Source organism: Oncorhynchus mykiss, chromosome 3, assembly GCF_013265735.2.
Source record: "Oncorhynchus mykiss isolate Arlee chromosome 3, USDA_OmykA_1.1, whole genome shotgun sequence".
Taxonomy (NCBI): domain Eukaryota; kingdom Metazoa; phylum Chordata; class Actinopteri; order Salmoniformes; family Salmonidae; genus Oncorhynchus; species Oncorhynchus mykiss.
In genome coordinates this window covers 42,767,527-42,791,610 of record NC_048567.1, presented here as the reverse complement: position 1 = coordinate 42,791,610, position 24,084 = coordinate 42,767,527, and the positions used below count along the sequence as shown (strand labels likewise).

At 41.0% G+C, this 24,084-nt stretch overlaps 1 protein-coding gene across 3 annotated transcripts in view; it reads right to left on the bottom strand.

Moving 5' to 3' along the window:
* LOC110519980 (nck-associated protein 5) overlaps window positions 1-24,084 on the bottom strand; it is a 136,666-nt gene that overhangs the window by 91,712 nt on the left and 20,870 nt on the right. For 2 of the 3 annotated variants that reach the window (XM_021596914.2, XM_021596915.2), the window contains 4 exons: window positions 19,874-19,964; window positions 18,063-18,224; window positions 12,976-13,044; window positions 1,431-1,469 (listed from right to left, as the gene is read on the bottom strand). In XM_021596914.2, the coding sequence (XP_021452589.2) occupies window positions 1,431-1,469; window positions 12,976-13,044; window positions 18,063-18,224; window positions 19,874-19,964 (361 nt within the window). Of the gene's footprint in view, window positions 1-1,430; window positions 1,470-12,975; window positions 13,045-18,062; window positions 18,225-19,873; window positions 19,965-22,198; window positions 22,400-24,084 lie in introns of those variants that run through there. The other variant, XM_036974128.1, reaches the window with a different exon arrangement.

Sequence of the window (24,084 nt, the reverse complement as noted above, 5' to 3'; positions counted from 1 at the left end):
AACACTGTTTTGGTTAATACATGATTCAATATGTGTTCTTTCATCGTTTTGATGTCTTCACTATTATTCTACAATGTATAACATTGTAAAAATAAAGAAAAACCTTTGAATGAGTATATGTGTCCAAAATATTTACTGGTACTGTACTTAAATGGAAGACGTTTGGAACTACCAAGTCTTATTCTAGAGCTGGCCGTCTGTCCAAACTGAGCAATCGGAGGAGAAGGGCCTTGGTCAGGGAGGTGACTAAGAAGCCAATGGTCACTCTGACAGAGCTCAAGAGTTCCTCTGTGGAGATGGGAGAACCTTCCAGAAGGACAACCATCTCTGCAGCACTCCACCAATCAGGGCTTTATGGTAGAGTGGCCAGACGGAAGCCACTCCTCAGTAAAAAGCACACGACAGCCCGCTTGGAGCTTTCCAAAAGGCACCTAATGGACTCTCAGACCATGAGAAACAAGATTCTCTGGTCTGATAAAAACAAGATTGAACTCTTTGGCCTGAAAGCCAAGCGTCACGCCTGAAGGAAACCTGGCACCATCATACAGTGAAGATCCTTGATGAAAACCTGCTCCAGGGCGCTCAAGACCTCAGACTGGGGCGAAGGTTCACCTTCCAACAGGACAACAACCCTAAGCACACAGCCAAGACAACACAGGAGTGGCTATGGGACAAGTCTCTGAATGTCCTTGAGTGGCCCAGCCAGAGCCCTGACTTGAACCTGATCGAACATCTCTGGAGAGAACTGAAAATAGCTGTGCTGCGACGCTCCCCTTCCAACCTGACAGGGCTTGAGAGGTTCTGCAGAGAAGAATGGGAGAAACTCCCCAAATACAGGTGTGCCAAGCTTTTAGCATCATACCCAAGAAGACTCGAAGCTGTAATCACTGCCAAAGGTGTTTTAACAAAGTATTGAGTAAAGGTTCTCAATACTTACGGAAATGTGATATTTAAGTTTTTTATTTGTATACATTTGCAAAAAATTAGAATAATCTGTTTTTGCCTTGTCATTGTGGGATATTGTGTGAAGATTGATGAGGGGGGGAAACAATTGACTACATTTTAGAATAAGGATGTCACATAACAAAATGTGGAAAAAGTCAAGGAATCGGAATACTTTCCGAATGCACTGTATAGCCTTCAGACATGGACCTTAATGAAAATCATCATTAGACTTTGCTGCCCCAAAGTGGATAAATATGTGAAATTTGACCTGCTGGCCGATGGAATACATGGCAAGTCCGCAGAAATTTGACAAGCATACACCAACAGTTAAAGTGAGCATGTGGTCTTTCAGTTTCAGTAGTCATGACTTGCTACCTAGTACACAACTATGTATCATTATGACATTCCACCATTATTTCTCTCATAGCCTCCATTATACTTGATAAGACTTACTCATGCTTCAATCAAACAAAACAAAGACAAACCTTTTGAGTGAGGAGAGCTTGAACCACCTGATTAGCCACCTTGAAGAGGAAGACAGGGAAGAGAGAGGAGGTAAATGAAATAGAGAGACATTGCATAAACAATACTCTCAACATTCACCCACAATGACATCTGCTAAATATGTGTATGTGACTGATACATTTTTTATTTGATTCTTCCAGGCTTGCGTGAAGAATGGAGATTTTCACGAGAGACATTTCTTCACTTCCCCAATGTTTTAATTGTTGTCACAATTGGTTGTTTGTTTCAAGGGCTCTACTTATTATTTTCATTTAATATTATCAACAACATTAATGGAGTGTTCAGATGCTGGTCAGACGTGGGAAACATCCTAAAAAGGGACACCAACTTGAGGTGTCATAAAAATAAAATGCACCTCCCTCCCAATGTAAAAAATATTTTCACACAAGCCTCTCCTTGCACCCCCTCCCCAACATATTTTAATTCTTTACACGACCCCCCCTAATGTAAAAAACAATTGCACACCTTCCCCCTCCGATTTAACAACAGAAAATACGACCACAAGTAACAATGACTATAACAAACCTGTGTTTATAAACATGGATATCGACTTTCCGACTTCAGCATGCTTTTGTGGCACAGTCCATGCTACTCAGGGCTAGAAGGTTTGCCAACCACCACAAACGACCTAACTCTCCCTGCCTGTTCCATTAGACCTACACTACGATGAGAGCCAGCTGCAGACAATGATCAGCTAGGTGGAAATCAGATTTTCAAAATATTGATGCTATATTGCCGCTCAGAACGGAGAGGAAGCAGAGTGTGCGTTAAGCCTTCCTGAATAACTGGGCCTGCTAGGAACATATGTGGCCAAATTATTATAGGATGACTTGGGAGAATGATGATCCGCAACACACAGTGCATCTCAGTATCAGAACGTAAAATATAGACAGACTGGGCTAATACTGTGCATTCTAACTTCTAAACTGTCAAAATTAATGGAATTAAATATTCAAATCACAGGGCATTTGCGCAATTATTTAAATGACATTTTCACTTCAGTTTACAGCCTAGAGTATAATTTTGTACTCACTTGAAAACAATAATGCAATTATTCATTGCAATATGGTGTTGTAGGCTAGTCTAGGTTGGATAATTGTGCTGTCCCTAAACAAGATCAAGAGGGTAGCTTTTTGAGCCGTCTCATCTCTTCACTGTTCTTTCATGCACAATGACTCACCTGGCCTCTCCGCTTATGAAAATTGAAAATTGGTGCAACTTTGAATGATTTTATGTGGTATGATTGCTAGTTAGCATGTTGTCACTATGAATAGTGGAGAGAGGGCAGGATAGACTATATTGACCTGTAGCATAGTTAGTGTGCGGTAAAGCGTAGTCAATTGCATAAGGGAAGTACCAAAACACCTCCATATATGGGAGGCGCACGCAAGCAGATAAATGTGTGGGTCCCATGTTTCATGAATAAAAATCCCAGACATTTTCCATTCACGGAAAAAAGCTTATTTCTCAAAATATTTTAGCACAAATTTGTTTACATTTCTGTTAGTGAGCATGTCTCCTTTGCCAAGATAATCCAGCGCCCTAACAGATGTGGCATATCAAGAAGCTGATAAAACAGTATGATAATTACACAGGTGCACCTTGTGATGGGGACAATTAAAGGCCACTTTAAAATTTGCAGTTTTGTCACAAAACATAATGCCATAGATGCAATTGGCATGCTGACTGCAGGAATATCCACCAGAGCAGTTGCCAGAGAATTGAATTTTCATTTCTCCACCATAAGCTGCCTTCCACATTGTTTTAGAGAATTTGCCAGTACGTCCAACCGTCCTCACAACCACAGATCACGTGCAACCACACCAGCCCAGGACCTCCACATCCGGGTTCTTCACCTGCGGGATAGTCTGAGGGGGGTGGGGGGTGCTGAGAGGTATTTCTATCTGTAATAAAGCCCTTTTGTGGGTAAAAACTCATTCTGATTGGCTGGGCTAGGCTCCTCAGTGGGTGGGCCTGGATGCCAAGTGGGTGGGCTTATGCCCTCCCACATCCACCCATGGCTTTACCCCTGCCCTGTCATGTGAAATCCATAGATTAGGACCTAATACATTTACTTCAATTGACTGATTTCCTTATGTGAACTGTAAATAAGTCAAATCTTTGAAATTGTTGCATGAACAGATTTGTATTTTTATTCAGTACATATAGTAAAACCTGCAAAAGGGTGAATGTAAACCAGGGAAATAAATGCACCACCCTCCTTTGTGCCCAATACAAAAACACACAACCGTCCCCTACTTTGGACAACCCACCCCAGTAAATGTTGAACTGTCGCTAAGAAGTCGTGAGTCTGACATGACTGTGTTCAAGTGCTATTAAAGTCAGAGTCATTATTGAACCAATACAATTTTAGCTTTCTAGGTAAGTAAGCTAACGTTGCTAATAATAAAGTTCACTTGCTTGCTTAACATTGACAATATGGTGAAACTAGCTACATTATCTGCATTGATAAGTTTGTAATTCTAAAAAACGGATTTGTTGAAATCTTTTAGTTGAAAAGGTGAAAGGTCAGTGCTGAAACGCCACTCCCTCTGCAACTCAGGTAAGATCATTTTCTCTGAGTGTCCCACATGTAATTACGACTTGGAGCGTTGTTCAAGTGAAATTTCCCAGTCAGAACTCCGAACTCCCAGTAACTCTGTGTGACGTCCCGTTAATACTATCATCTACATTTCTACAGTTGTTGAATTGTGTCAAGCTGCTTGTGTGTGTGTGTGTGTGTGTGTGTGTGTGTGTGTGTGTGTGTGTGTGTGTGTGTGTGTGTGTGTGTGTGTGTGTGTGTGTGTGTGTGTGTGTGTGTGTGTGTGTGTGTGTGTGTGTGTGTGTGTGTGTGTGTGTGAGTATAGAACAGGGGTGCATTCAGGTCACTTGAACGTTTGCTAAGTTGCAGAACAGTTTGTACTGAACGGCATGTTTTCCCAAAACGTTCTTAAAGATACGTCTCCTACATTCGGTGGATGTGCTGGGGTGTGGCTTGAAGCAGTGAGTGACGTATTTAAAGGGCAGCATTGCATTTTTAACCCACAAACCCAACCCCTCCCTGTTTTTCAACTGATCATTCACTACAACACCATTTCCTTTCAATTTTATTCTATTACATTTTTATTTACTGATCGCATTAAAACCTGTTATGGCTGGGGGTTCCGACAGCGGAACGTTTGGACAACATCCAGTGAAATTGCAGAGCGCAAAAAAATTATTAGAAATATTTAACTTTCATACAATCACAAGTGCAATACACCCAATTAAAGCTTAACTTCTTATTAATCCAGCCACCATGTCAGATTTCAAAAAGGCTTTACAGCGAAAGCAAACCATTCTATTATCTGAGGACAGCACCCTATCAAACAAACACATGGCAATCATATTTCAACCCGCCAGGCACGACACCAACCTCAGAAATAACGATCTAATTCAAGCCTTAACTTTGAAGATCTTCTTCTGTTGGCACTCCAATATGTCCCATAAACATCACAAATGGTCCTTTTGTTCGATTAATTCCGTTGTTATATCCCCAAAATGTATTTGGCGCATTTGATTCAGAAAAACACCGGTTCCAACTCGCCCAACATGACTACACATTATCTAATAAGTTACCGGTAATCGTGGTCCAAACATTTCAAACAACTTTCCTAATACAACTTTAGGTATTTTATACCGTAAATAATAGATCAAATTTAAGACGGAATAAATTGTGTTCAATAGCGGATAAAATGAAAGTGGAGCGAGCGCTAGGTTGCTCGCCCCAAACAAAACAGTACACTAGACTCGACCCTCATTCTGAATAGTCATACTTCTTCATTACTCAAAAGAAAAACATCAACCAATTTCTAAAGACTGTTGACATCTAGTAGAAGCCCTTGGAACTGCAACCAGATGCCTCAGAAATCTAGATTCCCATAGAAAACCAATTGAAAACATGGTCACCTCAACAAAGAAAAATCCTGGATGGTTTGTTCTTGGGTTTTCGCCTGCCAAATAAGCTATTTTTCCCCCCGTTATTTTACCAGGTAAGTTGACTGAGAACACGTTCTCATTTACAGCAACGACCCGGGGAATAGTTACAGGGAAGAGGAGGGGGATGAATGAGCCAATTGTAAACTGGGGATTATTAGGTTTGAGGGACAGATTGGGAATTTAGCCAGGACACTGGGGTTAACACCCCTACTCTCTGACCTCAGAGAGTCAGGACACCTGTTTAACGTCCCATCCAAAAGACAGCACCCTACACAGGGCAGTGTCCCCAATCACTGTCCCGGGGTACTGGGATATTTTTTTAGACCAGAGGCAAGAGTGCCTCCTACTGGCCCTCCAACACCACTTCCAGCAGGATCTGGTCTCCCATCCAGGGACTGACCAGGACCTTAGCTTCAGAAGCAAGCCAGCAGTGGCATGCAGGGTGGTATGCTGTTGGTTCTGTTATATTCACAGACATCCTTTTAACAGTTTTAGAAACTTTAGAGTGTTTTCTATCCAAATCTACCAATTATATGCATATCATAGCTTCTGGGCCTGAGTAGCAGGCAGTTTACTTTGGACGCGCTTTTCATCCGGACGTGAAAATACCGCCCCCTATCCCAAACAGGTTTTAAGCTGCTGAACACCACACTGTATCCAAAGTAGAAAATGTCTCACTGTTCTCATAGTTCAATTGAATGTTGTATCAGTTTCATATCAACCATCGTCTGTACTGATGCATGTTTGCGTAATTCAGAATGACTATATCTTAAAACAAAGAAAAATTATTTGCAATTTTTTGGCCAATTGCCTTTTTTACCATCAGGCATTTTCATTCTCATGACTACACTAAGTGTACAAAACATTAAGAACACATGCTCTTTCCATGACATAGACTGACCAGGTGAATCCAGGTGAAAGTTATGATCGCCTATTGATGTCACTTGTTAAATCCACTTCAATCAGTGTAGAGGAAGGGAAGGAGACAGATTAAAAAATGATTTTTATGCCTTGAAACATGAATTGTGCATAGCCCCAGGAAGATGTTTGGGTGTGGGGTTGCTGTGATGTTTTAGTTGGCAGGGAGGATGTTGATAATTTTTTGTTGACACGGGGGCAGGAAAAATGTTTTTGCCCTCACTAAATACGGCTGTATCGGTCTGCTAATACAGTACTAGTAAAGGCCCAGTGCCTTTTTTTGGGGGGGGGGGGGGGGGGGGGGTGCTGCAGCACCCTCAACACGCTTACTTCCCGCTGATATGGGATTGTCCATTCAGAGGGTGAAAGGGCAAGAATTTTGTTTTAAGTTCCTTAGAACAGTAGTTGCCAGGCACACCGTTTTTTTTATCAAGAACTGCAACGCTGCTCGGTTTTCACGATCAACAGTTTCCAACGTATCAAGAATGGTCCACCACCCAAAGGATATCTAGCCAACTTGACACAACTGTGGGAAGCATTGGAGTCAACATGGGCCAGCATCCCTTTGGAATGCTTTCAACACCTTGAAGAGTTATTTTAACGATCGGGCTTTTTGCATTCTCATGACTACCTGTACCTTTCAAAAGTTCTGTATTAAACCTTTTACTTAGACTGGATCCTGGTCAAGTCTCCTCTTTTGCCTTTTCAATGTCAACTTGCCATTGCACATTTTTAAAACTATTTATTATCATGGTGAAATCTCCTGTCTTTTCAAGAATATGGCTTTTAATGTGAGAGGCCCTCGGTTCGCTTCCACGCAGTTAAAAACAATGTGTTGAGTTGGTAGCATTGAATATGCAATATGAATGAAGGTAGCAGAATGTCATGAAGGGCTTGAACTTATTACTTGATCTCAGTTATATAATTGAGCAATTATGTAGTTTAGTTTCAGAGAACGTGCTGATCATTCAACATTTTGGGGATGTCAAGAGTGATGTTGAGTGCACTGCACATTGCTGACTGTGTGAGCTGGTAGGGGGCAGAGATGCTTTAGAAATGTGACTTTAGACTTAAGATCCTTACAGAAGACAGTGGTCCTTTTGGAGGGTACTGTGATAGCTGATGTGTTGCTACTGGTGACAAAGATGAACTGGCTGGTTGCATCATAGTGACCACTAATTCACTGCTATTCATGGCAAAATTGAATCTAATGAGTTAAGCTCTCCTCATGTAATATTCATAAGAGCTGGAGGATGGGAGGAAGGCTGAAGATTCACACATAGCAGTAAACATAAGCAGAAACTTGAACACAGATATTAATATTTTTTGTCTGATTGTGTCAACCAGAACTGTATCATGAACTGTAATTGTGTCAAACAGAACTGTATCATGCTGGTTCTGCTAAAAATACAGTGGGGCAAAAAAGTATTTAGTCAGCCACCAATTGTGCAAGTTCTCTCACTTAAAAAGATGAGAGAGGCCTGTAATTTTCATCATAGGTACACTTCAACTATGACAGACAAAATGAGAAAAAAAATCCAGAAAATCACATTGTAGGATTTTTATTGAATTTATTTGCAAATTATGGTGGAAAATAAGTATTTGGTCACCTACAAACAAGCAAGATTTCTGGCTCTCACAGACCTGTAACTTCTTCTTTAAGAGGCTCCTCTGTCCTCCAGTCATTACCTGTATTAATGGCACCTGTTTGAACTTGTTATCAGTATAAAAGACACCTGTCCACAACCTCAAACAGTCACACTCCAAACTCCACTATGGCCAAGACCAAAGAGCTGTCAAAGGACACCAGAAACAAAATTGTAGACCTGTACCAGGCTGGGAAGACTGAATCTGCAATAGGTAAGCAGCTTGGTTTGAAGAAATCAACTGTGGGAGCAATTATTAGGAAATGGAAGACATACAAGACCACTGATAATCTCCCTCGATCTAGGGCTCCACGCAAGATCTCACCCCGTGGGGTCAAAATGATCACAAGAACGGTGAGCAAAAATCCCAGAACCACACGGGGGGACCTAGTGAATGACCTGCAGAGAGCTGTGACCAAAGTAACAAAGCCTACCATCAGTAACACACTACGCCGCCAGGGACTCAAATCCTGCAGTGCCAGACGTGTCCCCCTGCTTAAGCCAGTACATGTCCAGGCTCGTGTGGGTTTGCTAGAGAGCATTTGGATGATCCAGAAGAAGATTGAGAGAATGTCATATGGTCAGATGAAACCAACATAGAACCTTTTGGTAAAAACACAACTCGTTGTGTTGAGGACAAAGAATGCTGAGTTGCATCCAAAGAACACCATACCTACTGTGAAGCATGGGGGTGGAAACATCATGCTTTGGGGCTGTTTTTCTGCAAAGGGACCAGGACGACTGATCCGTGTAAAGGAAAGAATGAATGGGGCCATGTATCGTGAGATTTTGAGTGAAAACCTCCTTCCATCAGCAAGGGCATTGAAGATGAAACGTGGCTGGGTCTTTCAGCATGACAATGATCCCAAACACACCGCCCGGGCAACGAAGGAGTGGCTTCGTAAGAAGCATTTCAAGGTCCTGGAGTGGCCTAGCCAGTCTCCAGATCTCAACCCCATAGAAAATCTTTGGAGGGAGTTGAAATTCTGTGTTGCCCAGCAACAGCCCCAAAACATCACTGCTCTAGAGGAGACCTGCATGGAGGAATGGGCCAAAATACCAGCAACAGTGTGTGAAAGCCTTGTGAAGACTTACAGAAAACATTTGACCTCTGTCATTGCCAACAAAGGGTATATAACAAAGTATTGAGAAAAACTTTTGTTATTGACCAAATACTTATTTTACACTATAATTTGCAAGTAAATTCATTCAAAATCCTACAATGTGAATTTCTGGAATTTTTTCTCTAATTTTGTCTGTCATAGTTGAAGTGTACCTATGATGAAAATTACAGGCCTCTCTCATCTTTTTAAGTGGGAGAGATTGGCCAAAAAAGCCCGTACACAAACTATAACAAGTTCTCAACCCATACAGAGTGAATTACTCTCACTACAGTTGTTTCGAAACATTTTGTCTTCTACTTAAATACTTAAAATTCAAGAGGATAGCGCCATGGTAACTGCCTCATTAACCCCCTAGTCTATTGACTCACCAGAAAAAAAACCCATCAAAATCTGTCAGTCTTAAGCTAGAGATATCTGTCTTTGCATGGGCTGCGTCTCAGTCCACCGCATTTGCCTATGTCACCCTTCCGCATCTGCGGTGAAAGTGGAAGAACTACAGCGCTGTTTGTCAGACCAGGACACATCCCGAAGTAGCATCCAAACAGTTTGACCAACAAACTAATAGGACTCTCATGAACACAATTTATTTGTATTTTTATTTAACCTTGATTTAACTAGGCTAGTCAGTTAAGAACAAATTCTTATTTACAATGACGGCCTACCCCGACCAAACCCGGACAACGCTGGGCCAATTGTGCGCCGCCCTACGGGGCTCCCAATCACGTCCGGATGTGATACAGCCTGGGCGGTGTTCAATGGTGTTCTCGGTTTTGCTCTACGACCCCCACAAGTGTCACTACTAGTCTAAAGGTAACCCATACAAATGAATGGAAGTAAGGAGGTAGTTTTATGCCAACAAAAATAAGGGGTATATAGGACAGACACTTCAAAACTTTATTCCTTTATTTTTCCTTCCTTATTCCTTTATTGTTTTACTGTATTTGTTGCCATTTATTAATGTGTTATTCATTGCGTTTCTATGGACTGTATTAGTAAAGGCAAAATGCTATATTTTATTAAATAATTTCTATGTATATATATTTTTTTATACGTAAAGGGGTCCTAAAATTCAAAATCAATTAGCTAAGTGACCCATGGTATGACCTTCTTAAAACAATTCCATTTGTCAGATTGGAGAGACAATCAGCTCAGCCCTTGCGTTGGAGGAAAGGAGGGCATGCAACCCACACTTGATCCCTCCCAGCCAGTCTTTCTGAGCAGGAGGTCCCATCCCTTAGAGCCCCACTGCTTAGAAACAATAACAAAGTGTCCTCTCTACACCTGTTTTGGTGAAAAGCTGAGGGATAGGGCTGCAGAAATGTAACCACTCTCAAATTCATAGACAGAGCTATGGATGCAAGGACTCATCATCATGTTATCAACATGTTTTAACCATGTTTGTTTACATTTACTTTGTTTACAAACATTGGATTAAACCAAGGTTATATTTAGGGGTTTTAGTTCAACTAAGCTCATAAGGCATTTAGAAGTTATATTCTTGAAGAGTCAATGGGTATACAGTGCCTTGCGAAAGTATTCGGCCCCCTTGAACTTTGCGACCTTTTGCCACATTTCAGGCTTCAAACATAAAGATATAAAACTGTATTTTTTTTGTGAAGAATCAACAACAAGTGGGACACAATCATGAAGTGGAACGACATTTATTGGATATTTCAAACTTTTTTAACATTTCAAAAACTGAAAAATTGGGCGTGCAAAATTAAAGTCTCCGTATAAATGCACCTGCACTGTGATAGTCTCAGAGGTCCGTTAAAAGCGCAGAGAGCATCATGAAGAACAAGGAACACACCACGCCGGTCCGAGATACTGTTGTGAAGAAGTTTAAGTTTAGCCGGATTTGGATACAAAAAGATTTCCCAAGCTTTAAACATCCCAAGGAGCACTGTGCAAGCGATAATATTGAAATGGAAGGAGTATCAGACCACTGCAAATCTACCAAGACCTGGCCGTCCCTCTAAACTTTCAGCTCATACAAGGAGAAGACTGATCAGAGATGCAGCCAAGAGGCCCATGATCACTCTGGATGAACTGCAGAGATCTACAGCTGAGGTGGGAGACTCTGTCCATAGGACAACAATCAGTCGTATATTGCACAAATCTGGCCTTTATGGAAGAGTGGAAAGAAAGCCATTTCTTAAAGATATCCATAAAAAGTGTCTTTTAAAGTTTGCCACGAGCCACCTGGGAGACACACCAAACATGTGGAAGAAGGTGCTCTGGTCAGATGAAACCAAAATGAACTTTTTGGCAACAATGCAAAACGTTATGTTCGGCGTAAAAGCAACACAGCTCATCACCTTGAACACACCATCCCCACTGTCAAACATGGTGGTGGCAGCACCATGGTTTGGGCCTGCTTTTCTTCAGCAGGGACAGGGAAGATGGTTAAAATTGATGGGAAGATGGATGGAGCCAAATACAGGACCATTCTGGAAGAAAACCTGATGGAGTCTGCAAAAGAGCTGAGACTGGGACGGAGATTTGTCTTCCAACAAGACAATGATCCAAAACATAAAGCAAAATCTACAATGGAATGGTTCAAAAATAAACATATCCAGGTGTTAGAATGGCCAAGTCAAATTCCAGACCTGAATCCAATCGAGAATCTGTGGAAAGAACTGAAAACTGCTGTTCACAAATGCTCTCCATCCAACCTCACTGAGCTCGAGCTGTTTTGCAAGGAGGAATGGGAAAAAATGTCAGTCTCTCGATGTGCAAAACTGGACATACCCCAAGCGACTTACAGCTGTAATCGCAGCAAAAGGTGGCGCTACAAAGTATTAACTTAAGGGGGCTGAATAATTTTGCACGCCCAATTTTTCAGTTTTTGATTTGTTAAAAAAGTTTGAAATATCCAATAAATGTCATTCCTCTTCATGATTGTGCACCACTTGTTGTTGATTCTTCACAAAACAATACAGTTTTATATATTTATGTTTGAAGCCTGAAATGTGGCAAAAGGTCGCAAAGTTCAAGGGGGCCGAATACTTTCGCAAGGCACTGTATATCATTAATTTACACGTCCAAAAATTGATGTAGCAACTAAGGATTCTAGCTTTTTATTTAACTAGGCAAGTCAGTTAAGAACAAATTCTTATTTTCAATGACGAGCCTTGTTCAGGGGCAGAATGACCATCTACATTCTGGCACTGCATCTTGTCAGCTCTGGGATTCGATCTTGCAACCTTTCGGTTACTAGTCCAACGCGCTAACCACTAGGCTACCTGCCGCACCACTACCTGCTGCTTTAACTCTCAACAGATTCAAAAACCTGAACAACTAGTTAGAAACAGACTCTCTGTCTGTTTCCATAAGGAAACTGCAGTAATTTCTCATCCTTTCCAGACCCTATAAAGCATTTCAGCTTAGAGTAAACCCAGCGAACTCACTGCCTTCAGCCCAAATGGCACCCGATTCCCTACATACTGCACTACTTTTGACCTGAGCCCTGGCCAAAAGTAGTGCACTACATAAGGCCAACTGAGATGCAAACACTCTGGTGAACTTGAAAGTCTATGCCAGTTCTGGCATAAATTGCCCCTGATTCTTGCTTGTGTCTCATCCAGCAGCTGATTGCAATCTAGATTCTGGCACTGCATCGACAGAGAATTTACGATGATCAATATCTTGATAAGCATCTTTTTATTCATGAAAATATGGGTTGAGAAGGGCTGATACAATTACAAAGGAACGAGTAAAAGTGCTTCCGCTTGTGTTGTTGACTTAACTGTGTGAGTATGTGTATCTGTGTCTTATTCTGTGAGTGTGTCTGTTTTTGTGTGTCAGTGCATCTGAGAGAGGAAGAAAGAGTCACTTACCTCATCCAGACAGCGTTCATACTGCTTCCTCTGGTTGTCGTTCTCCTTTGTCAAGGCAGAGTTCTCCACCTGTAATAGCAAACACCTCCAGATATACTGAATATGTACACAAAACACACCTTCACGTGTCCATATAAATATATTCTAAATATACACCTGTAAACAATTACAGATAAATATACCACTTGTATACACATCAGCTCTTGAATGAGCTGAAGGTAACTCTTATACTCTTGTTTGTTATTTCTCTGAATTGTTTGTTATTTCTCAAACTTTAAAGAGTTCCTCAGCTGTCCCCATGGTAGAACCCTTTGAAGAACCCTTCTGGTTCACAACACATTCTATACATCCTCTCTTTGCTTACTATTCTACAATCTCTTTCTCACTGGAGTCACATGTCAATAAGGGCCTTATGAGGCCTATCTGCCAAGCATACACAGATAATGGATAATGCTATAAATCTGTGGTATCTCAATCCCGTCCCTAAGAGCCACCAGGTCTCCTGGAGGTGTCCCAGGTGGAACGAAGTGACTGATAGAAGGTTTCCAATCAGGAACTGATCCATTCCATGAATACAGAAGCGAGCAAGGTGATTTTCTATTGAAATGATGAATTCAGTAAATCTCTCAAGGGATAGCTAAGGTATTATACTAGCCAAGAGACTCGGGGATGCTACTTAGTAAATATCATGGACAACTGCTGGAAGTGTTTGGTGTTTGTGGTTTGCGAGGGAGGAAAAGTGAATTGTTTGTTTGATGCTCAGGTGTTGCTGAAAAATCACAGGAACATTTTATAAGGTATAGAAGCATCTCACAATGATTTTTTTCTTTTTTTTAATTGACCTCTCATACATACTATGTTTTTTAAGTGGGATGCCATCACTATTTTTATGTATTTTAAATGTGTGTGCATGCTTGCCTGTGTGGGTGTGTGTGTATTCGTGCATCACATTTTTACCCTACCCACAGCTCTTTATGTGTTCATTAGCACTAACGTGATGTAAATAAGAGTGGGTTCAAATTTGAGTAATCTAAACTTAGATGAATTAACTTTAAAAAAGACCAATAACTAAATTGATTGACATGCGGAATGCAGAGTATCAAACCAGATATCCGTGTCACTTCTTCACCTCCTCAGCAAGCAAATGAGAAACAAATTACTTTTTTTGGTTGAGGTGGTGAAGAGAATCAAATGAGAGGCTTCTCTAGACGGTGAGCACAGTGGGCTGGAACTGTGTTCATTTGTTTATTGACTTACTTCAGTTTGCAGCAAATTGTTCATGGCGGATTACAGGGAAGCCCCCAAGTGTTTTCACTGACATTGGTACCATTGGAATGAAAACACTTTAAAGTTGATAGAAATGTTTTAAATAATGTAGGAGACTATAACACAATAGAGAATTGTAGGAGAAAATCCAAAGTAAAACTTGGCGGTGGTAGGCCTGATCACCGGCGACGATGAGACAGCCTACAAGGAGGAGGTCAGTGATCTGACAGTGGGGTGCCAGGACAACAACCTTTCACTGAAAAGAGTTAGCATGGACCCTCAGATCCAAAAATAAATAAATAAATAAAACAAAGTTATACAGCTGCACCATTGAGAGCATCTTTTCTGGCTGCATCACCTCTTGGTGTGGCAACTGCTTGGCATCCAACCGCAAGGCGCGATAGAGGGGAGTGCGTATGGCCCAGTTCATCACTATGGCCGAGCTCCCTGCCATCCAGGACCTATATACCAGGCGGTGTCAGAGTAAGGCACAACAAATTGTCAAAGACTTCAGCCACCCAAGTCATAGACTGTTCTCTCTGCTACCGCACGGAAAGCTACCTCAATTGTCTCGTACCCCTGCAGATAGATTTGGTACTGGTACCCCGTATATATAACCAAGTCATCGTTACTCATTGTGATTTAATTCCTGGTGTTATTATTTTTCTATTATTTCTTTATTTTTCTCTCTGCATTGTTGTGAAGGACTTTGTAGTAAGGATTTCACTGTCAGCCTACACCTGTTGTTTACGAAGCATGTGACAAATCAAATTTAATTAGATTTTTTTATGTTTCACAGCTGGAAAACTAGGGAAGTAGTTAGAAATTAAATGAAACAATGTATAATGTCAATGATTGTCAGACTAAACGTTTATTTACAAATATAATTTAAAGGGAAAGCAGAAACCAAAATATATAAGTCAAAATCTAAAATATGCAATAGCGTCTACAGAGGCAGACAAGGTATTCAATGTAATTTAAGAAGCCAGTTTATGGAAGTAATGGTCATGCTTGCTGTCATGCCCTGACCGTAGAGATCTTTTTATTCTCTATATTTGGTTGGTCAGGGTGTTACTCGGGTGGGAAACTCTATGTTCGTTGTTTCAATGTTTTGGCCGGGTATGGTTCTCAATCAGGGACAGCTGTCTATCGTTGTCTCTGATTGGGAATCATACTTAGGCAGCCTTTTTTCCTTTTGTATTTGTGGGTAGTTGTCTTTGTTAGTGGCATTATAGCCTAAGTAAGCTTCACAGTCGTTTCCTTGTTCTTTGTCTTGTTGGTGACATTTATCTAATAAAAGGAAATGTACGCTCACCATGCTGCACCTTGGTCCGGTCCTTTCCATGACGACAACGATCGTGACACTTGTATGCTAAATGAAATGTGGACATCTTCCGCCTGACTCCAAATACATTCCATTGTAATACAATTAAAACTACTGGTGAGTTAGATGACAATGTTTCCATTAATCCAGTCTAATTAATGGGGATGGATATAATAGTCCATTAATCCTTCTGATCCATTGATCATCTGGATGGGGTATAGGTGTGAATGTGAATATGATAGCCCTAAATCACATTCACATTCACATGGGGTGGGGCAAAGTTACTAAATCTTCCCTGTACGAACTGTTAAAGCAAAGGCAGGTCAAAAATACCTTGAAGTTGAACTATTTCTCCTCATCGTACGTGTTTTATCCAGTGCATGAATCCCTAACTTTTCCTATTTCATGAAAAAAATGGGTAAAAAATGATTTAATTTAGTCACATGTACAGTACCAGTCAAACGTTTGAACACACCTACTAATTCAAGGGATTTTCTTTTTTTGTGACTGTTTTAAAATAATAGTGTAGACATAAAAACTATGAAATAACACTTATGGAATCATGTAGTAAGCAAAAGTGTTAAACAAATCAAAATATACTTTACATTTGAGATTCTTCAAAGTAGTCACCCTTTGCCTTGATGACAGCTCTGCACACTCTTGAATTAGTGCACACAAAATGTACTTTTTCGCATTTACCGAAGAAAAACCTAAAGTTTTTTCACTAAAACTGTTGAGTTAAATAACAAATTAGCCTACTCTGGTCTTGGCACGTGTGCAATAATATTTTATTTGTCAAATGGCAGTCAAGCATCGATCATCATGTCACCAGAATAACACCCTCTATTTTACTGGAAAGGAGCATCAAGATCACACTGCATTTTCAACACCCTGTGAAGTTCTTTGTAATTATTTTAATCTGTAGCCTAAAAAACTGCATGGTTTCCAATTTTCTGTCTGCATTTATAAATTGTACCAAAACTTCCTGTTTCCATCACAGCTGTCGTGATTTTTTTTTAATACTGTATGACTTAAAAACTGTGGATGGAAACATGGTTACTGACAGTCACTCAATTTTCCCATGTCCCATAACATGTTTTAGATTGCTACTGTAGGCAAGTTAGCCTAGCCAGCTATCTAAACCTTGTAGTAAACATCACCAAATTACCGACCGGGCACACAGGGCATGTGCTCAGGGGTCCTGAAATCCAGGGGACCCCCTATTGATTTCGTTGGTCACTCTTACTCAGATATAATTTGAACATGGCATAAATCAGGGAAAAATGTGTACACTTGCAGAAAATTTGCTTTAAAACTGCTAAAGTTGATCTTCATCTCATGGCAAAATTGCAATATTACCTTTGAAACTGCAAACATTTCTCTCCACCCAAAAGCAAAATGAGTAGAATTGCATGAAATTCGTCTTAAAACTGCAACATTTTCTCCGCTCCGTGGCAAAATGTGAAGAATTACAGGAAATTAAGTTTAATAACACTGCAAAAACATTATCCACTGCCAAGAGTGGGGGTACTAAAATGCCCACAAAGTTACCAAGTCTCGCTTAGGGCCCCCAAAATACAACTGATCTGGGATCTGCAGACAGTTTGTAACTCATGTTAGCTTTCTGTAGAGCAGGTGAATGAGGAATATATTCAAAGGAACAGTGGCTTCAAATGTTAACTACTAGTTCGTTACTGAATTATCACATACTGGATATGACTAAGTACTTTCAAGTCAGACCCATTCCTCTCCACATGAATATACTCAGGCCTTTTCGCATAGAAAATACTGAAATGGACACAAAGAATGAATAAAGTAGAATATAATATAATGAATAGAATCACTGTCATCTTTTCATCAAGCTTCTTTCTGCATTAACCTGGGACTATGTATTCAATGAGCTTCTTAGCTCATAATGGAATCAGCCAGACTAAAGTACGATTGACGGTCTAAGGAATGATACCTGGCAGCTTCAACAGACAGAATGAATATGTATAGTTATCAAAGTGTTTCTGACAGGCCAGATACTATCCCCTTCAGTACGCTGCCCACTGCACTATGGTATCCTCATATAACCTTTGGAGAACTTAACATTTTCTCTTTATGGGCCATATTCAGACTAAAGATGGACACATGTCCAGTGTAGGGGCAGGCTTTTGCTCCACACAAGCAGTAACACACCTGGTTCAACTAATCAAAGCTTGACCAATCGGCTTTAATTAGTAGAATCAAGTGCATTTCTACTTGGTTGTCCGTCTCTGACCTACATACAGTGCAAGTAACACCATTGTTACCGGCACTTTATCTACTCTTAATTTATGCTTATATCATGATCCGATTGATATAATAAAATGAGCCAATGTGAGTGGGCTTCAAATTCCTGACCAACTTCGAATTTAACCAAACATTTCTATTGGTAATTAACCCTATGAAGTATCCAAAAGAGGATGGAGAGAGGTAGTAAGGGGAAAATAGACTCTCTTGTGCCTGAGCTTACCTCAAGGGCCCGCATACGCTCTAGAATGGGTTTGGTCTCGTCGTAGTCCTCCCTGTGTCCCCTACTGATGGCTCCTGGAGAGTTGGGCCTCCTTTCTTTCGAGGGGGGCAGTGGGCCCTCCACACTGTCCTGCTGTTTCCACATCTCCTCCAGGAGTTTGTCCTAAACCAAAGAGAGAGGGGGGTTGCAGGGAGCCACAAAGTTGCTGAAACTATTTTTGTCTTGCATTGCCTATTGGAACTAAGGGGCTATTTGCCTTGTCTATTTTCTCCAACATACAAGATACTTGTACATGTACACAAAGTATTAATAGAAAGATATAGAATTTGGCCTACAGTATGGATATTTCATCATATGCAGAAGGTGAACTGCTGTTCTGCATCTGCAGTTTGCTGTATATGGATGTAGCTACAAGAACTGTGAAGGCATGGACATTAAGACTTCCAATTCATAGTATTTTTGACTCCTTCCAAGAAAAGCAATCACAGGATTTGTTTGATGTTACATTTGATATTTTTTAGCTGCCTCTTCACAATTATAGTTGGTTTCATAGCCACCACTAACACAGTAGGCTACTTCTTATTTTGCTGGCTGCTCATTTCACCATTTTGCCACCATAACTCATAGGGCTTGTCCTTGGTTGACCCCCCCAATGTTTATTGATTGACCCATAAACAACTTGGCATTAATTATCTGTAACATTATGAAATACGGAAGGAAGTCTCCTTCCTTCCATGAAGTATTGTGAACTAACTTTAAAAGCTCTGATGATTAAAAATGCATTTGAATTATGAGGCTTATTGGCATTTGTACTACGCTGTGTTCGTTTTTTATGTCAAACACTTTTAACCTCGCTACTTACAACAGTCAGTTGCACACCACAACTGTTCGAGATATGGAGTAATCAAAAAAAAGGCGTGTGAGGGCGTGGTGTACTGTCGAGTCCACGAAACATCATGGCCGCAAATCGAATTAGTGTTCATCGCATTGCAACTTTCTCAAAACCAAGCAACCGTCCAGTAGACAATTAGTAAGGTCTCCAGTGACACATACGTCCCTCATAATTACTTATACATGCAGTGTAGTCCAGTGTTACATAAGTGTGTCTTAAAATCCAGCCACTTTCCCATTCATTCGGATTAACAATATGTTACAGGTACTTAAAACCTGAATTGTGGCCAAAGACCCCACAATGGGTAACAGAAAAAAACAAATAGCATCTTGCAGAGAGATCATGCTGAAATGTTTGACAATACAATAGGACCCCATCAATGTATTGTATTGTAACGACCCTGGAATTTTGAATGATTTGGTAGCGTTCCCCTATTTATGAACTATTTTGGGATTGTGGTTAGCGTACTTGCCTTGGAGCCAGGTGACTAGGGTTCGAATAACCCCAGTGGTCGTACCTGCTCTTGGCGGTCGCTGCATTGGTGTCAGAATGTGTGACTGACCTATGCTGCTACAGTATATGACATTCATCAGGAGATTTGATAGAATCTAGCCTAAGGGTGACCACTCTTCCCACTGTCTCTTCCAAATACCCTATCCCCATGCTACTGTATGTAGAGTAAGCTATTACAGGGGATTGCCGATGACAGTGAACTGAAAGTTCATATTTGTCTTTGTGATATGATAATTTTGCGCGACAAATCTCTGAATGTTCACAAACCTTTTATCCAACACTGTTAATTACAGAACCTGGAAGGTGATTCATCACGTTTTGCATACTTGCATCAACATTTTTATTTATTTATTTAGTTAAACAACATAAACAGAAAGCAAATAAACCAATATGGTCAGTGCTGTACCTTGTAGGCCTTCATGAGGTCTAATGGATCCGCACTGGGGCCCTGCAGTGTGTCCTGGTTCTGTAGCAGGGTCCTCACCATCTCCTCCATGCTGCAGGCACACAGAGCAAGGGCACCAATCAGAACATAGAATGTGGAATAAACAAGCTTGAAGGAAACATTTTTTTAAATGTTTTGCAACAGAAAACCTAAAATGAGCCTTTCTTACTGGATACGTCCAGGTAGTCCATTCCTGTGTCAGACAGTTTTCTTCCGCTTGATGCCTAATGAACATGATCCAGGTCTAAGCAACAGTATGGGCACAATAGGCTGGTTCATACAGTATATGGGAGGAGAAATAAATACATGCAACAGCACGTCATGAAGCTGATATTGAATGTGTTTCAGATCGACACCCAGGACAGTGTGTCAACAAACAGAACAAAGTAACACTTTATTCTAGTGTAACACCTGACATAACTATTATTTAAGCATCATGAATGCGTTATATGTAACCACATTGCCAAAACCTAAACTTAAACCTTAACTAACAACAAGTAGCCTACAAAGACACCTCAGTCGTCAATGAATAAGATCATAGCCGCAAAATATTTGGACTCTAACCCATTGTATCATACTTTAGATTTCTCTGGTGGTGAAGACTTTGCCCTTCAGTTAGTAACCTTTGCAAACAACCATCATGCTAGCTGACATTTGAGCTCTTAGTCCTCATTAAACTGGCAGATCCTTGTTTACGTATTTTTAATTGCTTTCCCTTAGAGCGCTGGATGCTTGAGAGACACCGACCACTTTTCTCATAATACTGTGCTCAGTGACATTTTTCCTGGTTATTTCCATAGCAACTTTTCTCCGCTTGATGCATGTGGCACGGATATTAGTCCAACCCAGCTAACTGTGACCAGGCCTTTGACAGTCTTGCCAGGCAACTCTTTGAGGGAAGGTCTTGGGTATTGGAGACACTGGCACTGACCTGCAAACTACCCAGCAAATGAACAGGAGAGGAAGTGAAGAACCCACTCATACTTGACTAGCAGGAAATTGCAAAAAAAAAAAGCCAAGTAAAAACAAAGGAAAGGTGCCTCCCGAGTGGCAAAGCGGTCTAAGGTACTACAGTGCTTGAGGCGTCACTACAGATCCCAGGCTGTATCATAGCCGGCAATGACCGGGAGACCCATGAGGCGACGCACAACTGGCCCAATGTCGTCCGGGTTAGGGGAGCGTTTGGCCGGCCGGGATGTCCTTGTCTCATCACAATCTAGTGACTCCTGTGGCGGTCCGGGCGCATGCACGCTGATACGGTCGCTAGTTGTACGGTGTTTCCTTCGACACATTGGTGGGGCTGGGTTAAGCAAGCAATGTGTCAAGAAGAGGTGCGGCTTGGCAGGGTCGTGTTTCGGAGGGCGTACGGCTCTCGACCTTCGCCTCTATGGAGTCCGCATGGGAGTCGCAGCAACGGGATAAGACTGTAACTACCATTTGGACATCATGGAATTGGGGAGAAAATGGGGTAAAAAGTACAAAATGAAAAATAACAACAACTTTAAAGGAAAGTAACCAAATGGAATAATGAAATTATGCACACTGTTTTGGTTTTATAGTACTTTCCTCAAATTAATACATTCAATTCAATGTATTTTTTAGACTAATTACTAGAAATGACTGGCTCACTGTATGACATAGCTTGTAGTTACTTAAGCACAGAAGTTGCTAAACGGTATCAAGCGTTTGCATCATGATGTGTGAGTACTTTACTAAAATAAGTTGCACCCTCGTTGATTTGTCCTCGTGACGTTTAGCCATAACCTCTTCTCAACCCTGCTGAGTGAGCCCCTCTTCTTAAAGCTTGTATAACAATCACACTCTCCTCTCTGTCCTTTTACCTGCTCTCCAGCCACTTGTCACGCTGTACTTGACTCCCGGGCGAACCTATGGCAGCCTGGTGCTTTGTGTCACATTACTGTTTCATTCGCAGATATCGCTTTCTCAGTGAGACTGGTATGCAGGACATAATAGTCTCACTACAGCTCAGCTTTGTCTCATTCAGAATATCTTATCCCCATTTGCGTGCTTTTCCATGTATCACAGCTTTGTCTCACTACATCTCATTCTCACTCTCTTTATCCAGTCACATACTGTATGATACCGTTCTCTGAACATCACAGCAATGTCTCATTCATTATATTCGCTGTCTCAGTACGTCTCAGCTCTGTCCTACTTCATACATGGCAATCCATATAAAATGACATGCTCTTCAACTAAGCTATTGTTTATCTTTACCCTTAATAAAAAATAAAAACTCCTCTTATAACACAGTCAACCACTCACCCCATGCTGTTTTTCCATCCAAATTCTGGGACGTTGTTGTTCCCTCTAAATGACGCTATAAACATGGTGCAAATATTCCTCAGGTCCATACTGTGTTCATACTGGGATTCGGTTAGCAATCCGTGTGTATGAGTGGGCATTTGGTAAAAGTGGGTCTCCGGCCTCTTTATGTAGGCCAGTGAGGAATAATGTGAGCCTGAGTGCTCCCGGAATTGGAAAATGACATGTTCCACCCTCTGTTTGACTATTCACTAAAAAGGAGGCCCCTGTTTCTGTGACAACCCTATCCCATGACTCTGGGCCTGGCAGGGATAAAGGTTGGGAGTGAAGCCCTCTTCCATCTGTCCAAAAAACTGAATTCCTCAAGGGCAAGGTCAATGCAGCGTTTAAGGCCTTTACTCGTAATCAGTTCATCAGTAATAGCCTTTATTTAGCTCAATGTTGCACTCTGGATGGAGTTTGATGAACTCCTCTAAAGATAATGTTATTTTGCTCATACAGGACTTACAATTTTACAAAATATCGGAACTGAGACATTAGTCCCTGTTCTACTGTGTCATGTGCTCACTGCTTTCTATCAAGCATGCACGGCAAACTATAGAACCGTTGTTAAAAGATACTGCCGAAAACAACAGTTGTCTTGTTTTCATGGATTACTAAAACAAGACTATATTATGAGTCGTCTTTCCAGTCAGACAGACCGTTTAGACGGACACAAATGTTTAGACAGACAACCTATTCAGACAGACAGACAGAGCGCAAAGGGACGGACAGGCGGACAGACGGACAATGTAAATATGTAAATGTAAATATGTAAACGCACAAACACATTTCCGTAAACATATAGCTGGCCTACTGTCACACAGATAGGAAAGGAGGCAGGTTATACCATCCCTGGCTTGTAAAGCACCCCTAGTAAAGCACCCTGTTTTAATTGAGTTTTTTTTACTGCATTACTGTTGGACCACTAACCATGACAGCATCGAAACATCAGAGCCACAAATCAACTTAAGAGACAGAAATACAATCAGGTGGAATGTCCCTTCATGGATTGGGATCATGCTAGGTCCACGTTGTGGTGACTGACCTCTTATCACCTTTTCTTGACCAAGATCCAAAAACACAACAAAAAAACAAGTCCTGGCGACTTAGTGCTTCAGTGTGTTTCAGTGTTGGCCTTTTGGTGTACTCTGTCTGCCCTTGTCCTCATCTGTCTATAGTGAAGTCATATGATGACATGCCCATGGGCAGTAGCTCATGAGGGAATTCCGCCGTGAAAAAGCATGGATAAGAGTAAACCATAAGAATACAGCTCACTTCTATAAAATGTTTGATTACCATCTTGTACCATTGATTATTTTTTATAGACAAATTTGGTCTATTGATGGTTATGGTTAGTATTTGTTGAGCCATTATCTAATAAATGGTAAGATGACTTTCTCATCAGATGACAAATTATACGGTTTTGATAGTTATTTAATATTGTGGCAAGTATTTTAATTGTTGATAGTGTTAGCATTTTGCAAGAGAAATGTGTTGTTTTGGCAAATGCACTTGCAGTTTAGTGGGCTGTGTTTTACTGTTTGCAAAAGTGATCCCTGTTACGAGTGTTAGTCAATCGAGAAAAACTGTAACTGCACAAAGAGGCCTGACAGATATACTGCTAGGTATTGTTAAATGCGTATTGGGGATCTGGGACCACTTAAACCTCTTGTATTACAAGGATAAAGCATTACATTTCTAATTGTGAAAGTTGCTAATGTTGCAAGCATTTGGTTAATGTGTGTGCGTGCGTTCAACCCAACACGTGCATATTCCCCTTGTGTGTGGTTATCTAGATTTTCTCCATTGAAGCCACAGACAAAGGGACAACCACCTTATCACCA